Source organism: Balaenoptera acutorostrata, chromosome X (genome assembly GCF_949987535.1).
Source record: "Balaenoptera acutorostrata chromosome X, mBalAcu1.1, whole genome shotgun sequence".
NCBI classification, from domain to species: Eukaryota; Metazoa; Chordata; class Mammalia; order Artiodactyla; family Balaenopteridae; genus Balaenoptera; species Balaenoptera acutorostrata.
In genome coordinates this window covers 7,132,478-7,153,624 of record NC_080085.1, presented here as the reverse complement: position 1 = coordinate 7,153,624, position 21,147 = coordinate 7,132,478, and the positions used below count along the sequence as shown (strand labels likewise).

The 21,147-nt window shown below is 44.1% G+C and overlaps 1 protein-coding gene across 5 annotated transcripts in view; it reads right to left on the bottom strand.

The window, feature by feature from the left end:
• The window catches only part of TBL1X (transducin beta like 1 X-linked), a 223,459-nt gene that overhangs the window by 53,298 nt on the left and 149,014 nt on the right, over nucleotides 1–21,147 (bottom strand). For all 5 annotated transcript variants that reach the window (XM_057537877.1, XM_057537879.1, XM_057537878.1 and 2 more), the window contains 2 exons: nucleotides 15,567–15,655; nucleotides 1,541–1,659 (listed from right to left, as the gene is read on the bottom strand). In XM_057537877.1, coding sequence (XP_057393860.1) covers nucleotides 1,541–1,598 — 58 coding nt within the window. In that variant the 5' untranslated portion in view covers nucleotides 1,599–1,659; nucleotides 15,567–15,655. The remainder of the gene's footprint in view (nucleotides 1–1,540; nucleotides 1,660–15,566; nucleotides 15,656–21,147) is intronic.

Genomic DNA, 21,147 nt, shown 5'->3' with positions numbered 1-21,147 from the left:
GCATTGGCAGGCGGACTCTTAACCACTGTGCCACCAAGGAAGCCCCAGGATAACCATTTTTCCAATGGGTAAATAATGTGTTCAAGAATCAGAATCGAGTCATTTGGTTTGCCTGCAAGGCCTGCCCATTGCACCCTTCTGGGCTGACCCTGAAAGAGACCGTCCCAGGGCCCCACAGTGGGCTCACCCTGAGTCCTAGCACGTGTGTTTATGGCAAGTGGGACCTGGGAATTGGCATCCTTCTTGAAAAATCAAATTGCAGAATATATACAACATGACACCAAGTGTATAAAGCTTAAATGTGGACAGAACAAACTGTTATAGGTTGAATTGTGTCCCCTCGAATTCATATGTTGAAGTCCTACCCCCCAGTACTCCTCAGAACGTGACGTTATTTGGAAACAGGGTTACTGCAGATGTAATTAGTTAAGATGAGGTTGTACTGGAATACCGTGAGCCCCAATCCAATATGACTGTGTCTTTACAAAAGGAGAAACCTGACAAATTTAGACAGAGAGGAACATGCACACAGGGAGAATGCCACGTGAAGGTGAAGGCATGTATCAGGGGATGATGCACCTACAAGCCAAGGAGAGCCAAAGACAGCCGAGAGGAGAGAGCACCAGAAGCTGGGAGAGAGGCTGGGACAGACTCCATCACAGCCCTCACAAGGAACCACGCCAGCTGACACCCTGCTTTCAGACGGCTGTCCTCCAGAACACTGACACGATATATTTCTGTTCAAGCCACCCCACCAAATCACCCCACCCCCATATATACACACCATATGTGTACACCAGCCCATACATGCCCTCCCTGTGCTGGGGGCCAAGAACCCCAAATCACCCCACCCCTGTATATACACACCATATGTATACACCAGCCCATACATGCCCTCCCTGTGCTGGGGGCCAAGAACCCCAAATCACCCCACCACCACATAAATACACCATATGTATACACCAGCCCATACATGCCCTCCCCGTGCTGGGGACCAAGAACCCCAAATCACCCCACCCCCATACATACACACCATATGTGTACACCAGCCCATACATGCCCTCCCCATGCTGGGGACCAAGAACCCCAAATCACCCCACCCCCATATATACACACCATACGTGTACACCAGCCCATACATGCCCTCCCCGTGCTGGGGGCCAAGAACCCCAAATCACCCCACCCCCATATATACACACCATACGTATACACCAGCCCATACATGCCCTCCCCGTGCTGGGGGCCAAGAACCCCAAATCACCCCTGCCCCTCACCACATCTATCACAACTGCTCTTGATCTTAATTCCAGTCTGATTTCACGTGAACAGAAATGTCAAGGGCAAGAAGAGCACACTGCCTCCTCCCACCCCAGGAGTGGGACGGCCCAGAACCCTCTCTTCCCCCGGTAAGCCTCTGAACACGAGTGTTGTGAGCTCTCCTATTCCACAGGCTGGGTGTGCGAGCAGTGAACGGCTGGCTGCTTGCCCTGCACCCGGCCTGCGGGAGGGGATGCCCCACAGACAGGAGCCGCCCTCTTACCTGACTCCTGGAGGTACCGATACACCAGAAAGTTCACCTCGTCACTGGTTATGCTCATCTTAGCCCCACCTCGCGGCGATGAGGTCTTCACGAAGCGGGGGCCGCCTTCTGTGGGAAAGCTGAGACGAGAAAGTGGAGAGAGTTTTGAAACACTGCCCGTATATTTTCTTTTTTTACTGCATTCTTTTTGAGATGATTGAAAAACAGAATACTCAGGATGTTGTACATGGGAAGGTAATTAATGCCTGATCCGGGTTGTATTTTGTGATTGCATAAAGATTTTATAATTGTGTGTGTGTGTGTGTGTGTAGACACATTCATACAGGTGAAAATTTTCCCAAAACAGATGAGTTGGTGTATTTTATAATGCTGGGATGGACTCATATATAAACCACTAATGGAGACAAACTCAGGGGCCACAGAAAATGAGAACAAACACTAAAAATCCCGTGTGCGTTATGATCACAACGCAGCTGACGGCGAGCTTGAATGGAATCCTGATGCGCAGTGGGACAGACGCGGCTGCCTTCGATGCCGCCCTTCCCTAGACAGACGGGGAAGACTACCGGGTAGGCCAGCAGTCACATCGACACCCCCAGGCAGGGCGACCAGAGGGTCTGGAAAACACCTGTGGTTCTGAAGCAGTGATTAATCATAACGCCTTCCACTCATAAAAGTTCAGTGATGAACCTGACCGTCACTGAACCTATAGGGTGCACATGGCCCTGAGAAGGCAGACACACGTCAGTGAGGAGCTAAGTCAGCGTGTGTGTCACCCTGACATGACTTCTATACAGAGGCCAGGTGTCAGGAAGCCACCCCATGGACACAGAGAGAACCTACATCGTTTGTATTCTGCCACAGAACTGCCTGCATCAGTCTGGCCGAGACCGCAGTACGGGAAGGCAGGTAGAAACCTGGGGGAGGAGTGAGGGGTTGATGAGAACTTCGGAAGCTTCTGTGTCTGAGGCAGACAAGAAGAAAGAGCCTAATTTTCTTCACAATCCTAAGTCAGACCTATGAGCACCCTGGCCCAAAGAGAACAGAAGTCAATCAAATAGAACTCTTTTATCCACAGATAAAACAGAATTCACACATGTGTAAGAGCGTTCACTCCAAACGTCAGTGGCCAAGAAGGGGCCACAACTTCCTTCAATTATGTCATCAATACCGAACATTTCAGGCTGTTTGGAAACTGTCTTCAGAGTCCATGCCATATGTTTTCAGGCATCTTTATGGTGGCAAATCTTTCATTGTTGAATTACAATTAAATTTCCATTTGTTTAGAAAAAGATAAAAGGACAAAATGCACATTTCAAGTTGGGAGGATTTGAATTAAAGGTTGTCATAATGGACACACCCCATGATGGCCCCCCAGTGAGTCCCCCCTGATATAATCCCCTCCCCTCCAGTGTGGGCAGGACCTATGACTCCCTTCTACCCCACAGAATATGTCAAAGGGGATGGATGCCACACCCTGGTTAGGTCATATGGCAAGGATGACCAGATGTCACTCCTATAACTGTTACATTACGTTGTATAAGACTCTTACTGGACTAGAGAAAGACTCTCCTGCTGGCCTTCACGTGAACCGCCCAGGGAACCAGGGGCAGTCTCTAGAAATCTGTGCGCCTCAGTCCTACAACCACAAGAAAACTGAGTTCTGCCAACAGCGTGAGCTTGGCAGAAGACCCTTCCCTTCTCAGCTCTAAATAAGGATGCAGCCCAGCCATCACGTGGCTGCAGCCTCTCGAGACCCTGCACAGAGGAGCCCTGCACGTGCCCAGTCTTCTGACCCTGGGAAACCGTGAGAGAATAGACGTGTTGTTTCCAGCTGCTGAATTTGTGGTCATTTGTTATGCAGCAGCAGAGAACTAATACAGTGGCCTCTTGGGGCACTCCAGTTCTCACTTTGTCGTCTTAACAAGATTTTAATTTGTAGTTACCAGAATTTTGTCATGCAAAAATACTTGTCTTCTTCACTTAATTAGGTGGTATTTCTGTACTTTTGTAGACACTGGAAAGAAAATTTGACAGTCAAAATATAAATTTGCCCTGAGATGTCTGCTTGAACTCTGGGGAGTTCATATATAAGATGGCAGTAGGAAGATATTTGAGACTAAGTAAAAAGCTATGAAATCAGAGCATACCCAAGTGAAAAAATAAAACATTATTCAAGGGACAGAACAAATAATAACAAAGATGTGTATGGCAGAATAGCGTAGCTCTAAAGAGACTTCTGACGATGTCGAGTGGCAGTAATGATGATGATTCAGCTCTCATGAGGAATTCAGTTTTAGGTTCTCGCTACGGTAAACGGTAAACGGTGGTGCCAATGGGGCGTGATTAGGTCACGAGGGCTCCACCCTCATCAATGGGTTAGTGCCCTTATAAAAGAGACCCCAGAGAGTTCTCCCTCTTTCTGCCATGTAAGAACACACTGTTGCACACCTAACAGACTACAGTGCAGTGTGAACCTTACATGAAGAGAAGACGGTGGTATCGGGTCCTCACCAGATACCGAATCTGCTGCTGCCTTGATCTTGGACTTCCAGCCTCCAGAACGGTGAGAAATAAATGCCTGTCGTTTAGGCTGTCCAGTTTGTGGTATTGTGTTATAGCAGCCTGAATGGACTCAGACACCACCCCAACCCCCTTTTCTTTTATTGTCATTTTGAGTACTTGTAAGCAGTGACATCGAATCTAATCTACAGGGTCTCTCAGCCTCAGGGAGCTTGGCTCAGGGCCAGATGATTCTCTGTTATGAGAACAGTCTGCACACTGTAGGATGTTTAGCAGCGTCCCTGGCCTCTTCTCACTAGACGCCAGCACAACCTTCCCTCCATCCCCTACGGTCGTGATGATCAAAAACACCCCCAGACATTGCCAAATATTACAAATTGCTAAACTGCTGCTGGCTGAGAACAACTGTTATACAGGAAAACTAAGCATTTTGTGTTTGAAATGAATTCCATTTATAAAACTGTAAGACAGCGTGGAGCTAGCTCATAGACACTGCTTAATGAAATGGCCATGCTACTAAAAAGGATCCTTTAAAATGCACCATAAGAGCTTGGCTTTTTCAAATAGTCTATGTAAAATCTTTCCACAAAATCACATTTCCATAAGGAAAGTACTGATTTTTGTCTTTCAGCATCCAGATCTTTCTTGTTTCCTAAGGAGAAGGTATTTGGATACATACGGACGACCCCTGTACCCAGAGCCTGGTCAACATTCCCCACCCCGCAAGTGTCTGTAATACATATTAGAAGTGTCTGCACAAGCGTTAGCACAGGACTCCTGAGCAAGAGAATGTAAGATCCTCAAGAGACGGGGAATTATGGACGACTTTTGTTAGCCCGTTCCTCTGTTTTTCTTTATGCATCATCCTTTTTCCCCACTAAGAAAATTTCTGTTTAAGCTCTAGCTCTCTACTTTCTGATCCCAGATTCATCTTCTCTCTGAAATTTTAAGTTAGGATCCAAGGATCAGAATGTTTTCCCCAATATGGTGTTAACTTCTTAAAGGATTTTTGATTTGTAAGCAGCAGAGGAAAGAAAACAAAAACCATCCCCGGCCTGCGACAGAACCAGGGATGTCATATCACTTGGTCCACAAGAGTGTCATGTGTTTCTATGGACCGGTCCACCTCAACATAGACACACCTGGAGGTGTTATGGGTTCAGTCCCAGACCACAGCAATAAAGTGAGTCACAGGATTGTTTTTGGGTTCCCCAGTGCATGTAAGAGTTGGGTTTACACTCTATTGTAGTCTATTAAGTGTGCAACAGTATTATGTGTAAAAAAAGCTATATACCCTAATTTAAAAATTTATTGCTAAAAAATGCTAACCAAACTCTGAGCCTTCAGTGAGCTGTCATCTTTTTGCAATAACATCAAAAATCACTGATCACAGATCACCATAACAAATACAGTAATAATGAAAAAGTGTGAAACGGTGCAAGAGCTACCCTCATGTGACGCGGAGACAGAAAGCAGCAAATGCTGCTGGAAAAACGGCGCCAGTTGATTTGCTCGCTGCAGGGCCGGCACCAACCTTCAATGTGTAAAAAACGCTATGTCTCCGAAGTGCAACGTGTGACATTTACGAGGTATGATTGTACGCATATGAGGTATGCCTATACATGTGTTAATTTTCAAAAACTGATCTAATAATTCGATCAAAGTCCCCCCCACCAATAAAACACCTCTTAAATTAAATGGCTTAAACTTCTTAAATGACTATTTCTTCTAAAACCTAACTAGTTCCAAAAAAACGATTTACAGTGACTAATGAACTAAAATGTGCATATATATTGTGAGACTATTCAATACCCACATTGAATAGGAGAACATTCTTTAAACTGACCATAAACCACAGCAACATTCAATCCACTCCAACGCTTTGGGTTTGATTACACCAAAATCAAGAGAAACCCAACAATTAACTGGTGTCTACCTGCGATACCCCTGAGCAACGTGCTTGAAGGTGGCTGCTGTCATTTTACTGGGTCAACATCACTATTTTGACTCAAATGAGTAAAACGGCTGATCTTCACCTGGCAAACACTACTGTTTTAGACAAATTTCGCCAAGATCTACATAAGGTTGGGAAAAAAAGTTACCTATCCTCTTTTCTCCAAGACAAGAGCTCAATTTCCAGAGAGAGATGTTAGAATAAAATTATGGATTTTTTAAAATCAGGGATTTTCTGTATAATTTCATGTATAATAAATAAACGTGCTGGTATTACAGTGCTATTCAAAGTTCTGCTGGGGCTGGAAGACCTCTCAACCGAGGGTCTGGGGGTCCCTCCCGACGCCGAGTTTCTGGTGTGGGTGGCAGTGAGGACCTTTCATGCCACGCCTGCCATCTGACCATCCGGGGCGCCGTTTTCTGAGGCAGCCCGTAAGCCAAGGCTGGAGGACGGGCGCCTTGCTCCTCTTCATTAGGGAACTGGGATTCCGCCTCTAAGAACACTGCTCCTCAAAGCCCTCCTCGCTATCTCTGCTGGAAGGCGAGCCAGCTCTTAGCGCAGGTGTGAAGCAGCAGCAGGCAAGGCTGTGAGTTCCTAGCCGGCGAGCTCGGCCCCGGGCACACCATTCACTCGGGGACGGGCGCGGGCTTCTCTACCCAAGACAGACACGTGAAATTTACCTCAGTGGCCCAATTCCCAGGTCTGGCGTTTTGTTTTGTTTTGTTTTTTCAATTGTGTTAAAATATGCATACCATAGGGGCTTCCCTGGTGGCGCAGTGGTTGAGAATCTGCCTGCCAATGCAGGGGACAGGGTTCGAGCCCTGGTCTGGGAAGATCCCACATGCCGTGGAGCGACTGGGCCCGTGAGCCACAACTACTGAGCCTGCGCATCTAGAGCCTGTGCTCCACAACAAGAGAGGCCACGACACTGAGAGGCCCGCGCACCGCGATGAAGAGTGGCCCCCACTTGCCGCAACTAGAGGAAGCCCTCGCACAGAAACGAAGACCCAACACAGCCATAAATAAATAAACCCCCCAAAAAAAAGTTAAAAAAAAAATACGCATACCATATAATTTACCATCGTGACCGTTCTGAAGTGCACAGTCCGGTGGTGGCGTTAAGGACATGCCTGTTCTTGTGCGGCCACCTCCCTACCTACCTCCACAACTTCTTCATCACCGCCAACGACCTCTGTCCCCAGCGAACCCTAACTCCTCGTCACCCCCGCCCCCAGGCCCTGGGAACCACTCTTCTGCCTCCTTTCTGTCTCTGTGACCCTGAAATGAGAGCCAAGGCTACATCTTGCAGGTGGGAAGGCGGTTTCTGTCAGTTTTGAGGCACGCTGCAACTGCAAATACTAGCACAGCCCTGACGCTCGCCGCGGACTTTCTTCAATCACCACCAGGGCCGGGCGTTATTTCCTACAAACGCCTCTTCAGAAAGAAACGCTCCGTGACGAGAAGAAGACCACACAGTGAGAAGCTGCCACTCCTCACGTGAGATGAGCACGGGGACCGCAGTCTCGTGTTTATGTAACCCCGCTGCAAATGGAAACACAGGCAAATGCTTCGCCCTGCTTTTCCCGCACTTGAGATAAATGAGGTACAAAGTGATGACAGAAAAAATGACCGAGCACCTACGATATTCAAGGCATGGTGATGGCAATAGCAGGGATGAAACAAATTCAGATGCATGCACACACACACGCGCGCACGCACACACACACACACGCCCCTTCCTTGAAGGTGTTAGTAAGATGTCTATGCAAATAACGAAAAGCTCCTGTAGTTAAAGCCCCACGCCTATACCATAAGGTACTAAGAGGGGCAGCAGCAGGGTTCCAGGGAAGGCTAGGTCAGGGAAGAGGGAGGAAGGTCTGGAAGAGGGAGAAGGTGAATCCTTGACTGACGGACACAAGATCTGGCGGAGAAGTATGAAAAAGGCAGGAAAGGGGTGTGTGTGTGTGTGTGTGTGTGTGTGTGTGTGTGTGTGTGTGTGTGTGTGTGCGCGTGTGCGTGCGCGCGCACGCAGTGCTAGGTAACCTTCAAGGACGTACCAAGTGCTCCCCGGGACCCAGGGCGGGAAGATGGCCCTCTGTGCCGTCACCACAGACTGTGAGGTGGGGGAGAAGTTGGCCTGTGTCCTTTCTGCCAAGGACGATTTTTGTGGGCACATGATGTGGAGCTCGAAACGCCTGTACTGGCTGCAATAAAGTTGGGGTACACCAGGGCGATGGTTCCAATGTCCACGGACTTGCTGGCTAGAGGTAAGGGAACTAACGTCCTGAGAGCCACAGAGGAGAGCGCAAAACGTAGGACTCGGGGGCCTCGTGGCTCAGAGCCGGGTGGCCTGATTCCTAATCCTACCTCCATCCCTTTCTAGCTGTGGACTGTGGGGCGAGTCACACGGCTCAGTCTTCCCTTCTCCAAATTGAGGCTCATGAGAGCCGTTACTCCCGGCAGCGGCGGTGAGGACGCAAAGCTTTTATACAAACTCCCAGGTCAGGGCCCTGTGCACAGGAGAGAGGCAGGACGCCTATTTCTCCCACTCAGCTACCTGCGAGCACCCCAAAGCAAAGAGCCCCCCGCAAGGGCCCGAGGAACACAGCACCCTTGCCAAAGTGATTCAGAGCTGGCAACGGGTGACGCGTAAACAGGCCAGCGGCAGGTCGAGAGCCCGTCCGAGAAAGCACCTTCCTCCACACTCGGCCCGGCACTTCTACCACGGAGACCCGGAGGGCCGGCTCTCACTTCAGCACCTCGCCGGTTTCCGGAGCGGCAGCCGTGGCCAGCCCAAGTCCTGACGACTCCTGTGGATGCCTTCCAACCTCCCCAGCTCTAGAATAAAGCAGAGCTTTTTCAGCACTGGTAGATCCTCCTCGGCCTCCAAAAGAAGGAAAAAAATTAAAAAGGGTTCTTAATTACTGCAATTGTGTTTATTCTCTTGCCTGACCCAGTTTTGATTCGAGGCACCTCCAGTTAGGTTGATTTGAGGTCTTTGGCGTTGTGACTGTGCAAAAAAGAAATAACCGCCCTCACTGCGAGGTAAAGCTACACATTCCCTCACTCACATTCCCTCTGTTCTGCTTACAGAAGGAGGAAAAGTTAGTGCGGACTGATGACATCCTTGGAGTTCCCCCACTAAAGATGAGTACTCCAACATAAATCATAATTTGGGGTTAAATCCATCAGGAAGCTAAAGGGAAGATGATTTATCCTTATTATTTATCATATTCTCCTTTTCACGATTTAATTTCAAGGCGTCAAAAGCTCCTATGAATCACAGTCCTGTGCACGGAACAGTTCAAAATTCAGTTGCGGGAGAAATGGTGTCTGGGGGTGTCGTTGTACTGAGTATGCACTTACAGTATTTAATATGCTCTCGTGCTCTGGGAAGGGAGAGGACTGCCCCCAAACAACACAATCTTAACGGCTCTTTAATTATCTTAAAGGACAGAATCACAAGGGAGCTACTTGAGAGTTGGCTCTGCGAGATGAAGACAGAAAGGGCAAGCGCGCTCCCTGCCAACAGGAGGGGAGCCTGGGTCGGAAACAGTGAAGTCAGCACACAGTGGTCAGAGGGCGGGGAGCGTGGTGCTCGGCGGATATCACTGGTGGCACAAGCTTCTCTTTTCACAATCTGTGCCGTTATGAAATGCTCTCTTAAAACCCTTTAAAGCAGGGACGGAAGAAAATTTGTCTCATGTCTTGTCTCTGCTATTAGTCTGCTGGCTTTCACGCTGGAAGAATCCATCCCTTAAAGTAATCTTCTGGACGAGGCTCAGGGCGCTTTGGGACTTGATTCCATGCAGACTGAGGACGGAGAGCCAGAGCAGCTGGAAAATCTGCTAGAAATTACCTCATCGTAACAAGGCACTTTTTTTCTCTCCGCATTTCACAAATTCTCTGCTGACTGGAATGTAGTGGGTCTTACCTCCCTGCTTGCTTTATCCATAATGTTTTTCTCTCTTCAAACGGAGTTTCCCAGTGGTCAGTTTAAGATGAAAAGTTTAATTTACGCATCAACATTTACATATAAATCCTTTTGTACAATCTTGATGGGGACCAGCTTATTGTGGAGATGAAGCAGGCTTGTTTTATACATTGCATACCTGTTCTTCCGGCAAAATTGTAACGAAGCCGGTATGTACCCACTGAAACTACTGAAACCTATTTTGTTGTCCAATGACAGTATAAGTGTGATTCAATAAATTAAGGCACTTACAGTTGGACCCCAATTATAGGAGAATATATACAGAAAAGATTGGGCGGGGAACAGGAAAATGTTAACAGTGGTTTCACCTTTTTTTTTTTTTTAAATAGACATATCTTCATTCACCAATGAGTATGTCTATTATTTTACAGTAAGAAAAAAAAAATCCCCCCAAAGGTAAGATTTTTCACTAATTTTACAGTTATATTTACTTACTTGGGAGTCAAATGGTCCAAAATTATAATCAAAGAACTAGTATTTTATTACCAGAATTCACATGCCTAGCAGTGGCATTGCCATTTAAATATAAGAATGAACTAGTAGGAGTAAGTAAGTAGTAGTAAGTAGTAAGTAGTAGTAAGATGCAGTCCTCAAAAGGATTTTCATGACGAGAGAAAAATGTCCATGATAGGGCGATACATGAAAAAAATAGGTTTCAAGATGGAATGTGCATGTTGCTAAATTTCATTTTGTACACACACACAAGAGATACCCTCTAAAATATAAAAAATATAATAAAATACACCCATCTCTCCAGGGGTGGGATCATGCTGGAATTTTATCTGTGTATGTGTGCGTGCCTTTCTGTAGTTTCCAAATTTTCTCCTATGAACGTGAACTGTTTTCATATTCATTAAAATGTAATTAAAATCTGGCAGTGTCTTCAGAAATCATCACTATGAGAGCAACCCAGCTAAGTAGGAAATAAAGCCGCAGGGTTGAGAGAGCAGAGAGGAGGGAGTCTTCTTGGGTTACAAAAATAATGCTGCGGTTCACAAAATCGAAAACATGCCCTGGGTGAGGCATTCAGACAGGGTCCTTTCCGTGCCTGGCTGCCCTTCTGGGTTAATTAACGGCTGGCTGGGGCCTTCCATCCCAACCCTGTGTGCAGAGCCGTGAAGGATGCTGACGCGACAAGAGAGACGTCCCGTCCTGGAGTTACCGCCAAGACCATGTGTGCATCTCCAAAGCGGCCACCGGGTCCTCTCGCAAACCCTCTGAGCCGCAAACCCTACCCACCCTACACTTCTCTGCCTGATCGGGAGGCAGACCCAGAAGGAAGCCTTCCTAAAAAATGTTCCACCCAGTAACAGCAAACCACTGCTAAGAAAGTCTGCATCACGGAGCCAGACAATGCACGTAAGACCAATAGCACAGTTACCATTTTACAGTCTTCTCCTCTACACAGTGAAATGCCAGTTCAGGTACCCAAGATTTCAAAGCAAAGTGCCTTGGGAGACACAGACAGCTGCTGCTTCCACGTAAGAGCAGTCTGCCTTCTTTTTCTAATGACTTTGGTCTTGTAAGCTAATGCTTCCGATTAATCTGTAAATTAACGTACAGATTTTAATTATCTCTAAGACTGAGAGGTTGGAATCGGATTCTGTACAATGTGCACTAGGCCCTCAGACAAATTTCAGGAATATGTACGGCTGGTTATGAAACCTCTAAGACACTGTGATTTTCACCCACATACGCAGGACTTATCTGGCCCCTGATGATTCCCTTTTCTGCAGTAGGTGGAATCATAAGTGAGGTCATTTACTCATATAAGGTGACCTCCAAAGTTCTGAAAAATAAACCCTGTGGTTTTCTCCGTAGATATTAAGGCGGGCGATGCCTTGCCCTTTGAGGTAGCCTGCATCTCAAAAATCTTGGTGTTAAAGCGTATTTTGATGCTTCCATTTAAATGACAACAAAAAAAAAGTTTTAAAAGAAAAATACTTGAAGCATCATGAACCCAAGTATCTGCTGAGAGTTCAATGAGCCTCATGTTATGTCAGCAAACGCAGGAACTCAGTCTTGTAGTCAAATGCTCGGCATCTTAAACTTCCACAGCCACAAAACCGTTAAGATTAAAACACAAAATGAAGTAGTGACAGTAGCAGCGAGTCGGGTTCGTCAATCTCAGTACTCCGGACCTTTGGGACCACATAAATCTCTGGGATGGGCTGCCCTGTGCGCCGGGGGATGCAGAGCAGCAACCCTGGTCTCCCCCCACTAGATGCCAGTAGCACTCAACCTCCCTGAAAAGTGTCTCCAGACGTGATCAAGTGTCCCCTGGGGAGGGGCGGGGAACTGCCTAGCACTGAGAACATCTGAGTGGGGGCGGTTACACAAGTCCAGAGCCGCTCTTCACATGGAAGGCCCTCAAATTCCTAAAAGTCTTGATTCCCTGAGAATCTGCAGTGCTTTCGCCGAGTAACCGCAACTTGGATGCAGTCCTAAGCACGCCACAGACCTTGCAGAGCTGCACCTCGGATGTCCTCCAGCTCAAAGGCTGCAGTCAGAAGAGGGAGAAATAGAACAGGTGTGTTGCTCTAGGTCAAGGTGGGCACACTGTGGCCCACAGGCCAATTCGCACCTGCAGCTGCATTCTGCAAAGACCGTGAGGTATCGATAGCTTTTACATTTTTAAATGGGTGAAAAGGAAATCAAAACAAAGCTATTTTGCCACCCATAAAACTGACGTGACATTCAAATTCCAGCGTCCATCAGTGAAGTTTTGTTGGCACTCAGCCACATTTGTTCATCTGTGTAAGATCGGTAGCTGCTCTCACACGACAAGGGCAGAACTGAGCGGCTGCAACACAGACTACTGGCCCACGAAGCCTCAACTATCTACTCTCTGGCCCTTGACAGAAAAGGTCTGCCAACCTCGCTCTCCTGAAGATTTTCCCCCTTCTACATTAGAGCACACCTGCCTTGTCGCTTCCCAGCCTGAAATCCTCCTGTCTGAGAACCTGAAGGTGATGCCCCAAAATGTGGATGTTCCTGGTGAACGCACCAACCGCTGTGAAATGAAGAGCCAAGAAAACACCACAGCCACGGTCTGCTGTGAATGGCTTTCCAAGGAGGCACCTGCTGAAACCAGGTAAGTCTAAGGAGAACAGATATTAGCCCTCACTTTCTGACGCACAGCACCCAACACAGAGAGAAAGGGCATGTGGTTTATACAGATGAGTCGCAAGCTCGTGTATGCACCATGGGTGCTGTGGTAGGTAAGCAACAGCGTGTCATTTCCCAGCATGATCCCAAATGACCATCTGCACGTATAAACTGCGCAAGGAGTTAACAAAGGCTACAGAAATTTCCAGAGTCATCTATAAAGCTAAACAGCAATGCCTCACACACAGCAGGAAGTCAGCGTGTGCTCAATTCAAGCAAAGCTTACGTTCCCTAAATACTGAATTAATACACAATCGAAACACTGATGAGCAACAGACCTCCTCTCTCTCCTCTTCCCTCTGACATTTAAAATATGGTTCAACGGCATTTCAAAAAATACTGACTGATGGTGCAGCCACTTTGGAAAAGTTGGACAGTTCTTCAAAATGTTAAACAGAGTTACCATAACAACCTAGCAATTCTACTGCCAGGTATATACCCAAGAGGCATGAAGGTATACGTCCACACAAAACTGGTACACGAATGTTCAGGGCAGCATTATTCATACCACTCAATAGAAGTAAATACAACTCAAATGTCTGTCAACTGATGAATGGATAAACACAATGTGGTATATCCATACAATGGAATATTATTTGGCCATAAAAAAGAACTCATGTTACAACATGGATGTCAACATCTGATGTCACAGACTCAATTAACCTTTTATAATTTTTTTTTAAAACAAACTACACTTATCAAATATTTAAGTAAAATATTGAAATTCTAATACAGTTAAACCTGTAACAACATGGGGGTTAGGGGGATTGGCCCCTGTGCAGTTGAAAACCCACTGATAACTTTACAATTGGACCTCTGTGTCCATGATTCCTCATCTGTGGATTCAACCATGGACTGTATACAGTAGCCCATGGTTTACTGAAAAAAAAAATCCATGTATAAGTGGACCTGTGAAGTTCAAACCCAGTCAAGGGTCAACTGTACATATGTACCTTGCTATAAATTTGGCTTTAAACAAAAATACTTCAATAAGACTTTTTTTTAACATCGTTATTGGAGTATAATTGCTTTACAATGGTGTGTTGGTTTCTGCTTTATAACAAAGTGAATCAGCTATACATATACATATATCCCCACATCTCCTCCCTCTTGCATCTCCCTCCCATCCTCCCTATCCCACCCCTCTAAGATTCTTACTTTGGTTAAATCTGGGTCTATCATTTTAGTTCTGATTGGTTCCTTTAAAACAATAAAGCAAAAATCTTCCCCAAATTTCCATCTTGATGTTTTTAAAATTACAAAAGTTCTATCTGTTTTTTAATTTAAAAAAGAAAGAACCAGAAAACACAAAACAGTAAATGATAAAATCAAACCCTAAAATCCCATCTACCAAAAGATTACAGCACTTTTTCTTGGTAGCGGATGGGGGAGGGGAGCCATCAGTTTTAGTTTGGGATTGTGGCTTCAACTCTTGATTTTTTTTTTTTTTTGGCCATGCAGCTTGCAGGATCTTAGTTCCCCAACCAGGGATCAAACCCATGCCCCCTGTAATGGAAGTGTGAAGTCCTAACAACCACTGGACTGCCAGGGAACTCCCTGGGCTTCAACTCTTTTTTTTTTTTTTTTTTTTTTTTATAAATTTATTTTTTTTTAAATTTATTTTTGGCTGCACCGGGTCTTCGTCGCTGTGTGTGGGATTTCTCTAGTTGTGGAGAGTGGGGGTTGCTCAGCAGTTGTGGAGCAGGGGCTCAGCTGTTCCACAGCATGTGGGATCTTCCCAGGCCAGGGCTCGAACCCATGTCCCCCGCATTGGCAGGCAGATTCTTAACCACTGCGCCACGAGGGAAGTCCCTGGGCTTCAACTCTTGATGCCTGTGCATCTAGGATTATTTGGTTTGCTCTTCTGGATACCTTATCCTCTCACTAGATCTATAAGTAGTAAGCTACATGTTTTTCTAAGAAGTTTCAAGGTTAAGTAGTAAGTCAATTTGCAGATAGACACAAATCATATTAAGAAACTAGTAAAGCATAGCATTAAGATACAGGGGTCAACTAAGATCTAGACTCATGTGCCCAATTATAATTAATTTTGCAGCTTAATTTTAATTCACAGTGTTGACAAGAGGGAATGATTTTAGAAAGTGTCACCTGCTTCTCGTAAGACCCAGAAAAGTTTATAATAGCTGGTTCAGTATCCACAATTCTTAGAAGGCAATAAAAGGCCAATCTGTCATGTAGAATGGACCAGATAGCCCATCATTATTTAATGATGCTCTACCTACTACCTTTAACTTCAGTAAGGAGAAAGACCTCAGACTCCTTCTAAAGAAAGCATTTTAAAACAGAAGGTGCTCAGTTTTGGCAAAACGCAGTTCTGCTTCAAATGAATTTCAGGTAAAAGGCAAAGATCACCGGCAGGCGTTTACCTTTAGGCTGACTTCATGTGTGGACCTTTGAACCAGTGGGCTCTCCAGCATCCAATCATATAAAACGCCAAGTGTCTGCTGGGACCTGCCTGGTGAGAAACAGAGAGATTTGAAAAACAACAACAACAACAACAACAACAAAAAACACCTTACCATTCTTTGGGAATTGTTCACCTTTGACCTGTCCTATTCCTGTTTTTCTTTTTCATCCCAACTCAAACTTAACACATTTTACTGTTTCATAATCTCTGTCTTAAAACTTTAACACAAACTATGCAGTTTTATTTGCAGTGTGAAAAAGGAGAAATTAAAACAGCCAGTCAGTATTACGGTACATGTAGAGATTTGTAAGGAAAAAGTCTCAAAGTAAACAAAATTTTTAGCTCAGATATTGTTCCTGCTATCATTCAATGATAATTAATGCCCACTTGAAATATCTTCGTTTTAGGGACCGTATCACATACAACCAATAAATTAAACTGTACACACCCTTAAGAGAAGAAAAGATGCTCCAGACATCTTTTCTGACATTATAGACATGGCTTGGGCAAATGTTTACAATAATCACGGCATGCATGTTTGTGTGCAGATATCCACTCTTTTATGTGCTCAAAAAAACACAGAAACATTAGAATCTTTTTTCCCTTTTTTGGCTTCCCTAAAATAAAGCGAAAGCAAGCACTGACTCTCAACTTTTCCATTATTGTTTTCCTACATTTTCATTTCACAGGTGTTCCACTTGCATGGATTTCTGAAGAAGCCAGGGGTATATCTCATAAGATAATCCTTCATATCAAAAACTCATTCTTATTTTTCAGTCAGTATAAACACTAAGCAGTCAACCAGGATCTACTTAATGATATTTACCTTCTTCCTCATAAATTGTCTTCAGTTGTGAGTGAATCCAGTCTCCTACAGGGTTTAAATTATCTACAAGCTCAAGAACTAAGGAAATTAAATGCCTGTCGTTTTCTCTGAATTCTTGTTCAATAGTCTTAAGTGATAATAAAAAGGCGCCAGGTTTAATATAATTCAAATCCATAAGTGAGGCTATGAATGAAGGTGTTTCTTATTAGTGAATTTATACAGAACCTCTTGAAATGTTTTAAGGAAATTCAAGTAAATTACTCCCACTGAGTCATGTTTATAGTTACACTGTTCAAAGAAAGGAGATTAAAAGGATTCTACAAGCAGGTTCATAGGCCCTTAAGTTTCATTACAGTACATTTTTAAACAACATAAGGATATATAAGATAAAACCAGGACAACTGAAAAAATCTACCACTGAAGGAAAATAATAAGATTTAAACAAAATTCCTCTATAGCTCTTTGAATAGAAATTAAAGGGTATCAGACTGAAGCAGGCACAAGGGAATACTGACTTTGCTTATAAAATAAAAATACATTTCATTATGAAAAAAACTCGGTAGTGGAGATGAAATAGGACGATACTCCTTACAGTAACCTGAAGCAGACAGCAAATTATTTTCAGGATTGGGTTGTAAACCCAAAATAGCCTTATGATGAAACTGCTAAATACCATAAAGTATCAAAATATGAGCAGATGTCACCACAATAAGCCCCAAACTGCCTGAAAATTAAAACATTAAAATCCATAATAATTCAATTAAGTAATTAATATATAAACAGCTCTCATTACAAGCTGTTCAGGAAAAAGCTTTAGTATCAAATTCCTATTCTCTGGTCCAAAACAGATGGTAACTCACAAATTGAAGGTTATCTTTGATATAAGTTGTTAAATTCAGTACATGTAATTAACATCATCTGTGTTATAAACACAAAAAATGTGAAATATGACTGGTTAATAACATTCTGGTTATGCAACATGTCAAAATTAATTAGTTTATTACTAGAAATAATAAGTTAAAGTGAGAAACCTGACCTTCCTATCCCTGGTCAGTCCTGATTTTTCCATTATTAACACCTAAATAGAACCACTATCAATAAACAGTGCTGGCAAAAATTCACGTGCTGAAAAAGATTTGTGTGAAATGCAAATGTTTTTTTAAAAAATATTTATTTATTTATTTGGCTGTGCCAGGTCTTAGTTGTGGCACATGGGATCTTCGTTGCGGCATGCAGGATCTTCGTTGCAGCATGCGGCATCCGAACTCTTAGTTGCAGCATGTGGGATCTAAGTTCCCTGACCAGGGATCAAACCCAGGGCCCCTGCATTGGGAGCACGGAGTCTTAGCCACTGGACCACCAGGAAAGTACCCCCCCCCCTACCTTTTTTAAGTCTTTTTGAATTTGTTACAATATTGCTTCTGTTTTATGTTTTGGTTTTTTGGCCGCGAGGCATGTGGGATCTTAGCTCCCTGACCAGGGATCGAACCCACACCCCCTGCACTGGAAGGCAAAGTCTTAACCACTGGACCACCAGGGAAGTCTGAAACGCAAATGATTTTAACAAATGCAATACATTCTTTATTCTCAAAGGTAGTAATAAATATAAAAAGGACTCATTTTCTGGTTGCTGTCAGTTCTTGGCATGGAATGGTGTAGACAATGACTAATAGTCCTTCCACACAGGAGGTGTAAAGCCTTTAGTATATTCACAATGCTGTGCAATCATCCCCTATGTCAAGTCTCAAAACATTTACATCACCCCAAAAGGAAACCTTGGGCCCATTAAGTGGTCAGTCCTCAATCCCCCTCCCCCCTCCCCCAGCCCAGGCAACCACCAGCCTGCTTTCTGTCTCTGCAGATTTGCCTGTTCTGGACATTTCATATAAATGGAATCATACAATACGTTCTTTGTGTCTGGCTTCTTTCACTTAGCGTAACGTTTTCAAGGTTCGTCCACAATGTAGCATGTATCAGTACCTCATTCCTTTGTATGGCTGAACACTATTCTGTTGAACGCATGGACTGCCTTTTGTGTACCTTTCCATCCACCAGTTGATGAGCATTTGGCTCCTGTGAATACTGCTGTTAGGAACACTGATATCCAGGAATGTGTTCGAGCCCCTGTTTTCCATCCCTTGGGTATGTATTGTTCTACATCACTTTGCCAGAGACAAGGAATAGTGCAGTGTCGCTCTCCTTGGGGCAAACCAAATTACTCTTCCACTCAGAAGCTTTGAAAAGTCTATCAGGGCAACCAGAGGTGCTGGATTGGTTTTGTTTTGCCTGCAGCCCTGGCTATCATTCTAAATCCTTCTCCCTCCCCTGAGGTAGTCAGGCTCCAAGGTTTTGAGTTGGGAATTGCCTGCACTTCTGGTTTCTCAGGACACCTTGAGTTGACTCTCGGCTATCCAGGTACCTTCTCACACTGATATCTGATATGGATATCTGATATGTAACCCCTAATAGAAGCATGGAACTATCATGGTGTGTCTTATTTTAACACAGTGGTTTTCAACCAAGGATGGCTGTGCTCTCTGCCCCAGGGGACTGTAGGATATTAGACAATGTCTGGAGACATCTTTCGGTCATCACAAGTGGAGGAGGGGAGCTACTGGCGCCTAGTGGGTAGAGACCAGGAATAGCGCTAAGCATCTACAACTCACAGAACAGCCTCCCTGCACGGAAGACTGATCAGCCCCCAAATGCCAATAATGCCAAGAAACTTTATTTTAACAGAACAGATTTTAGACTCACTAAGTTCATCTCTTTATGACTTCTGCCTGATTCTTACTGTGAAATATTAGAAGGTGAAGCAACAGTTTCACACAGGGCTTAGATTCAAAAATAATTATCTAGGGGATATTTTCATAGATTGTCATAATGCTTCCTTCTTGGTTGCCCAAATCTGTGGAACAAAACGAATAGTCCATATGGCTCACTAAGTGAAAATTCAGGATAAACCTACATTTTTATTGATCATAAATGAAATGCTTAACTATATACATATTGATTATATCTCCTGATAAAAGTGAATCAAATGTGTACAATTAAATTCCTTTAACTGCTGGTGGAGAGGTCAGCATGGAGCAGAACTGAGGCCTGCAGCAAGCAGCCAGCACCACATTCCAGCCACATGAGAGCCACCATCGCACTGGATCATCCAATACCAATCAGACAGACCATCAAATACCTGCAGCTCTGGTTGATGTCTTGACTGCAACTTCAAAGAGTCCTCTACCAGAACCACCCTGCTAAGTCACCACAGCATTCCTAACCCTCAGAATCTAACACACCATGAAGGACAGGTGGGAAAGATGCCTGGGGCAGCAGGCCTTTTCAGCAATTGTCTCTACATCATCATCCATAAAATGGGGACAATGACATGCACGGCTGCTGCCAGGAAAGCCTAGAACCACAGGAACTTGGAAGCCAAGCAAATGGAGCTTTCAAAGAAGTAGGAGAGAGCTTCCCAAAGCATGTTCTTCAGAATGATGTTTTCCAGATTGTTAGTATGTGTTTAGTATCACCACATGAAAAACAGTTCTGTGATCCAATTTTCCACGTTCAATAGGATTGGTAACCCTGGGTTAAAGTTATTGAAAAACAATAAAAAGGAGCACCTAAATACATAAAACAAATACTAACAGACATAAAGGGAGAAATTGATGGGAATACAATAATAGTAGGAGACTTTAACACCCCAATGATATCAATGGACAGATCTTCCAGACAGAAAATCAATAAGGCAACAGAGATCCTGAACAATAGAACAATTAGACAAAAATTGATATTTTCAGGACATTACATCCAAAAAATCCCCAGAATACACATTCTTTTCAAGTGCACATGGAACATTCTCTAGGACAGACCGCATACTAGGACACAAAACAAGCCTCAACAAATTTAAGGTGAATAGAAATTATTTCAAGCATCTTTTCTGACCACAACAGCATGAAACTAGAATTGAACCACAGAAACCAAAATGAGGAAAAACCGATTACATGGAGACTAAACATGCTACTAAAAAAACCAATGGGTCAACGATGAAATCAAAGAGGAAATTAAAAAATACCTTGCGACAAATGACAACGAAAACACAACCACACAAAATCTTGGGGATGCTGCAAAAGAAATCCTAAGAGGGAAGTTCACAGCAATACAGGCCTTCCTCAAAAAGTAAGGAAAAAATCTCAGATTAACAACCTAACCTACCACCTAAAAGAATTAGAAAAAGAAGAACAAACAAAACCTAAAGTCAGCAGAAAGAAGGAAATAATAAAGATCAGAGAGGAAATAAATAAAATAGAGATTTATAAAACAATAGAAAAACTCAATAAAACCAAAAACTGGTTTTTTGAAAGGGTAAACAAAAATCAACAAACCTCTGGCCAGGCTCACCAAGAAGAAAAAAGAGAGGACCCAAATAAACAAAATAAGAAATGAGAGAGGAGAAATAACATCTGATATTGCAGAAATCTAAAAAAAACCACAAGAGAACACTATGAACAATTATATGCCAACAAACCGGACAACCTAGAAGAAATGGACAAGTCTCTAGAAACATACAGCCCGCCAAAACTAAATCAAGAAGAAATAGATACTTTTACAGACCAGTCACCGGAAGTGAAATAGCATCTATAATTTTTAAAAAGTTCCCTGCAAACAAATTCCAGGACCGAATGGCTTCACTGGGGAATTCTACCAAACATAC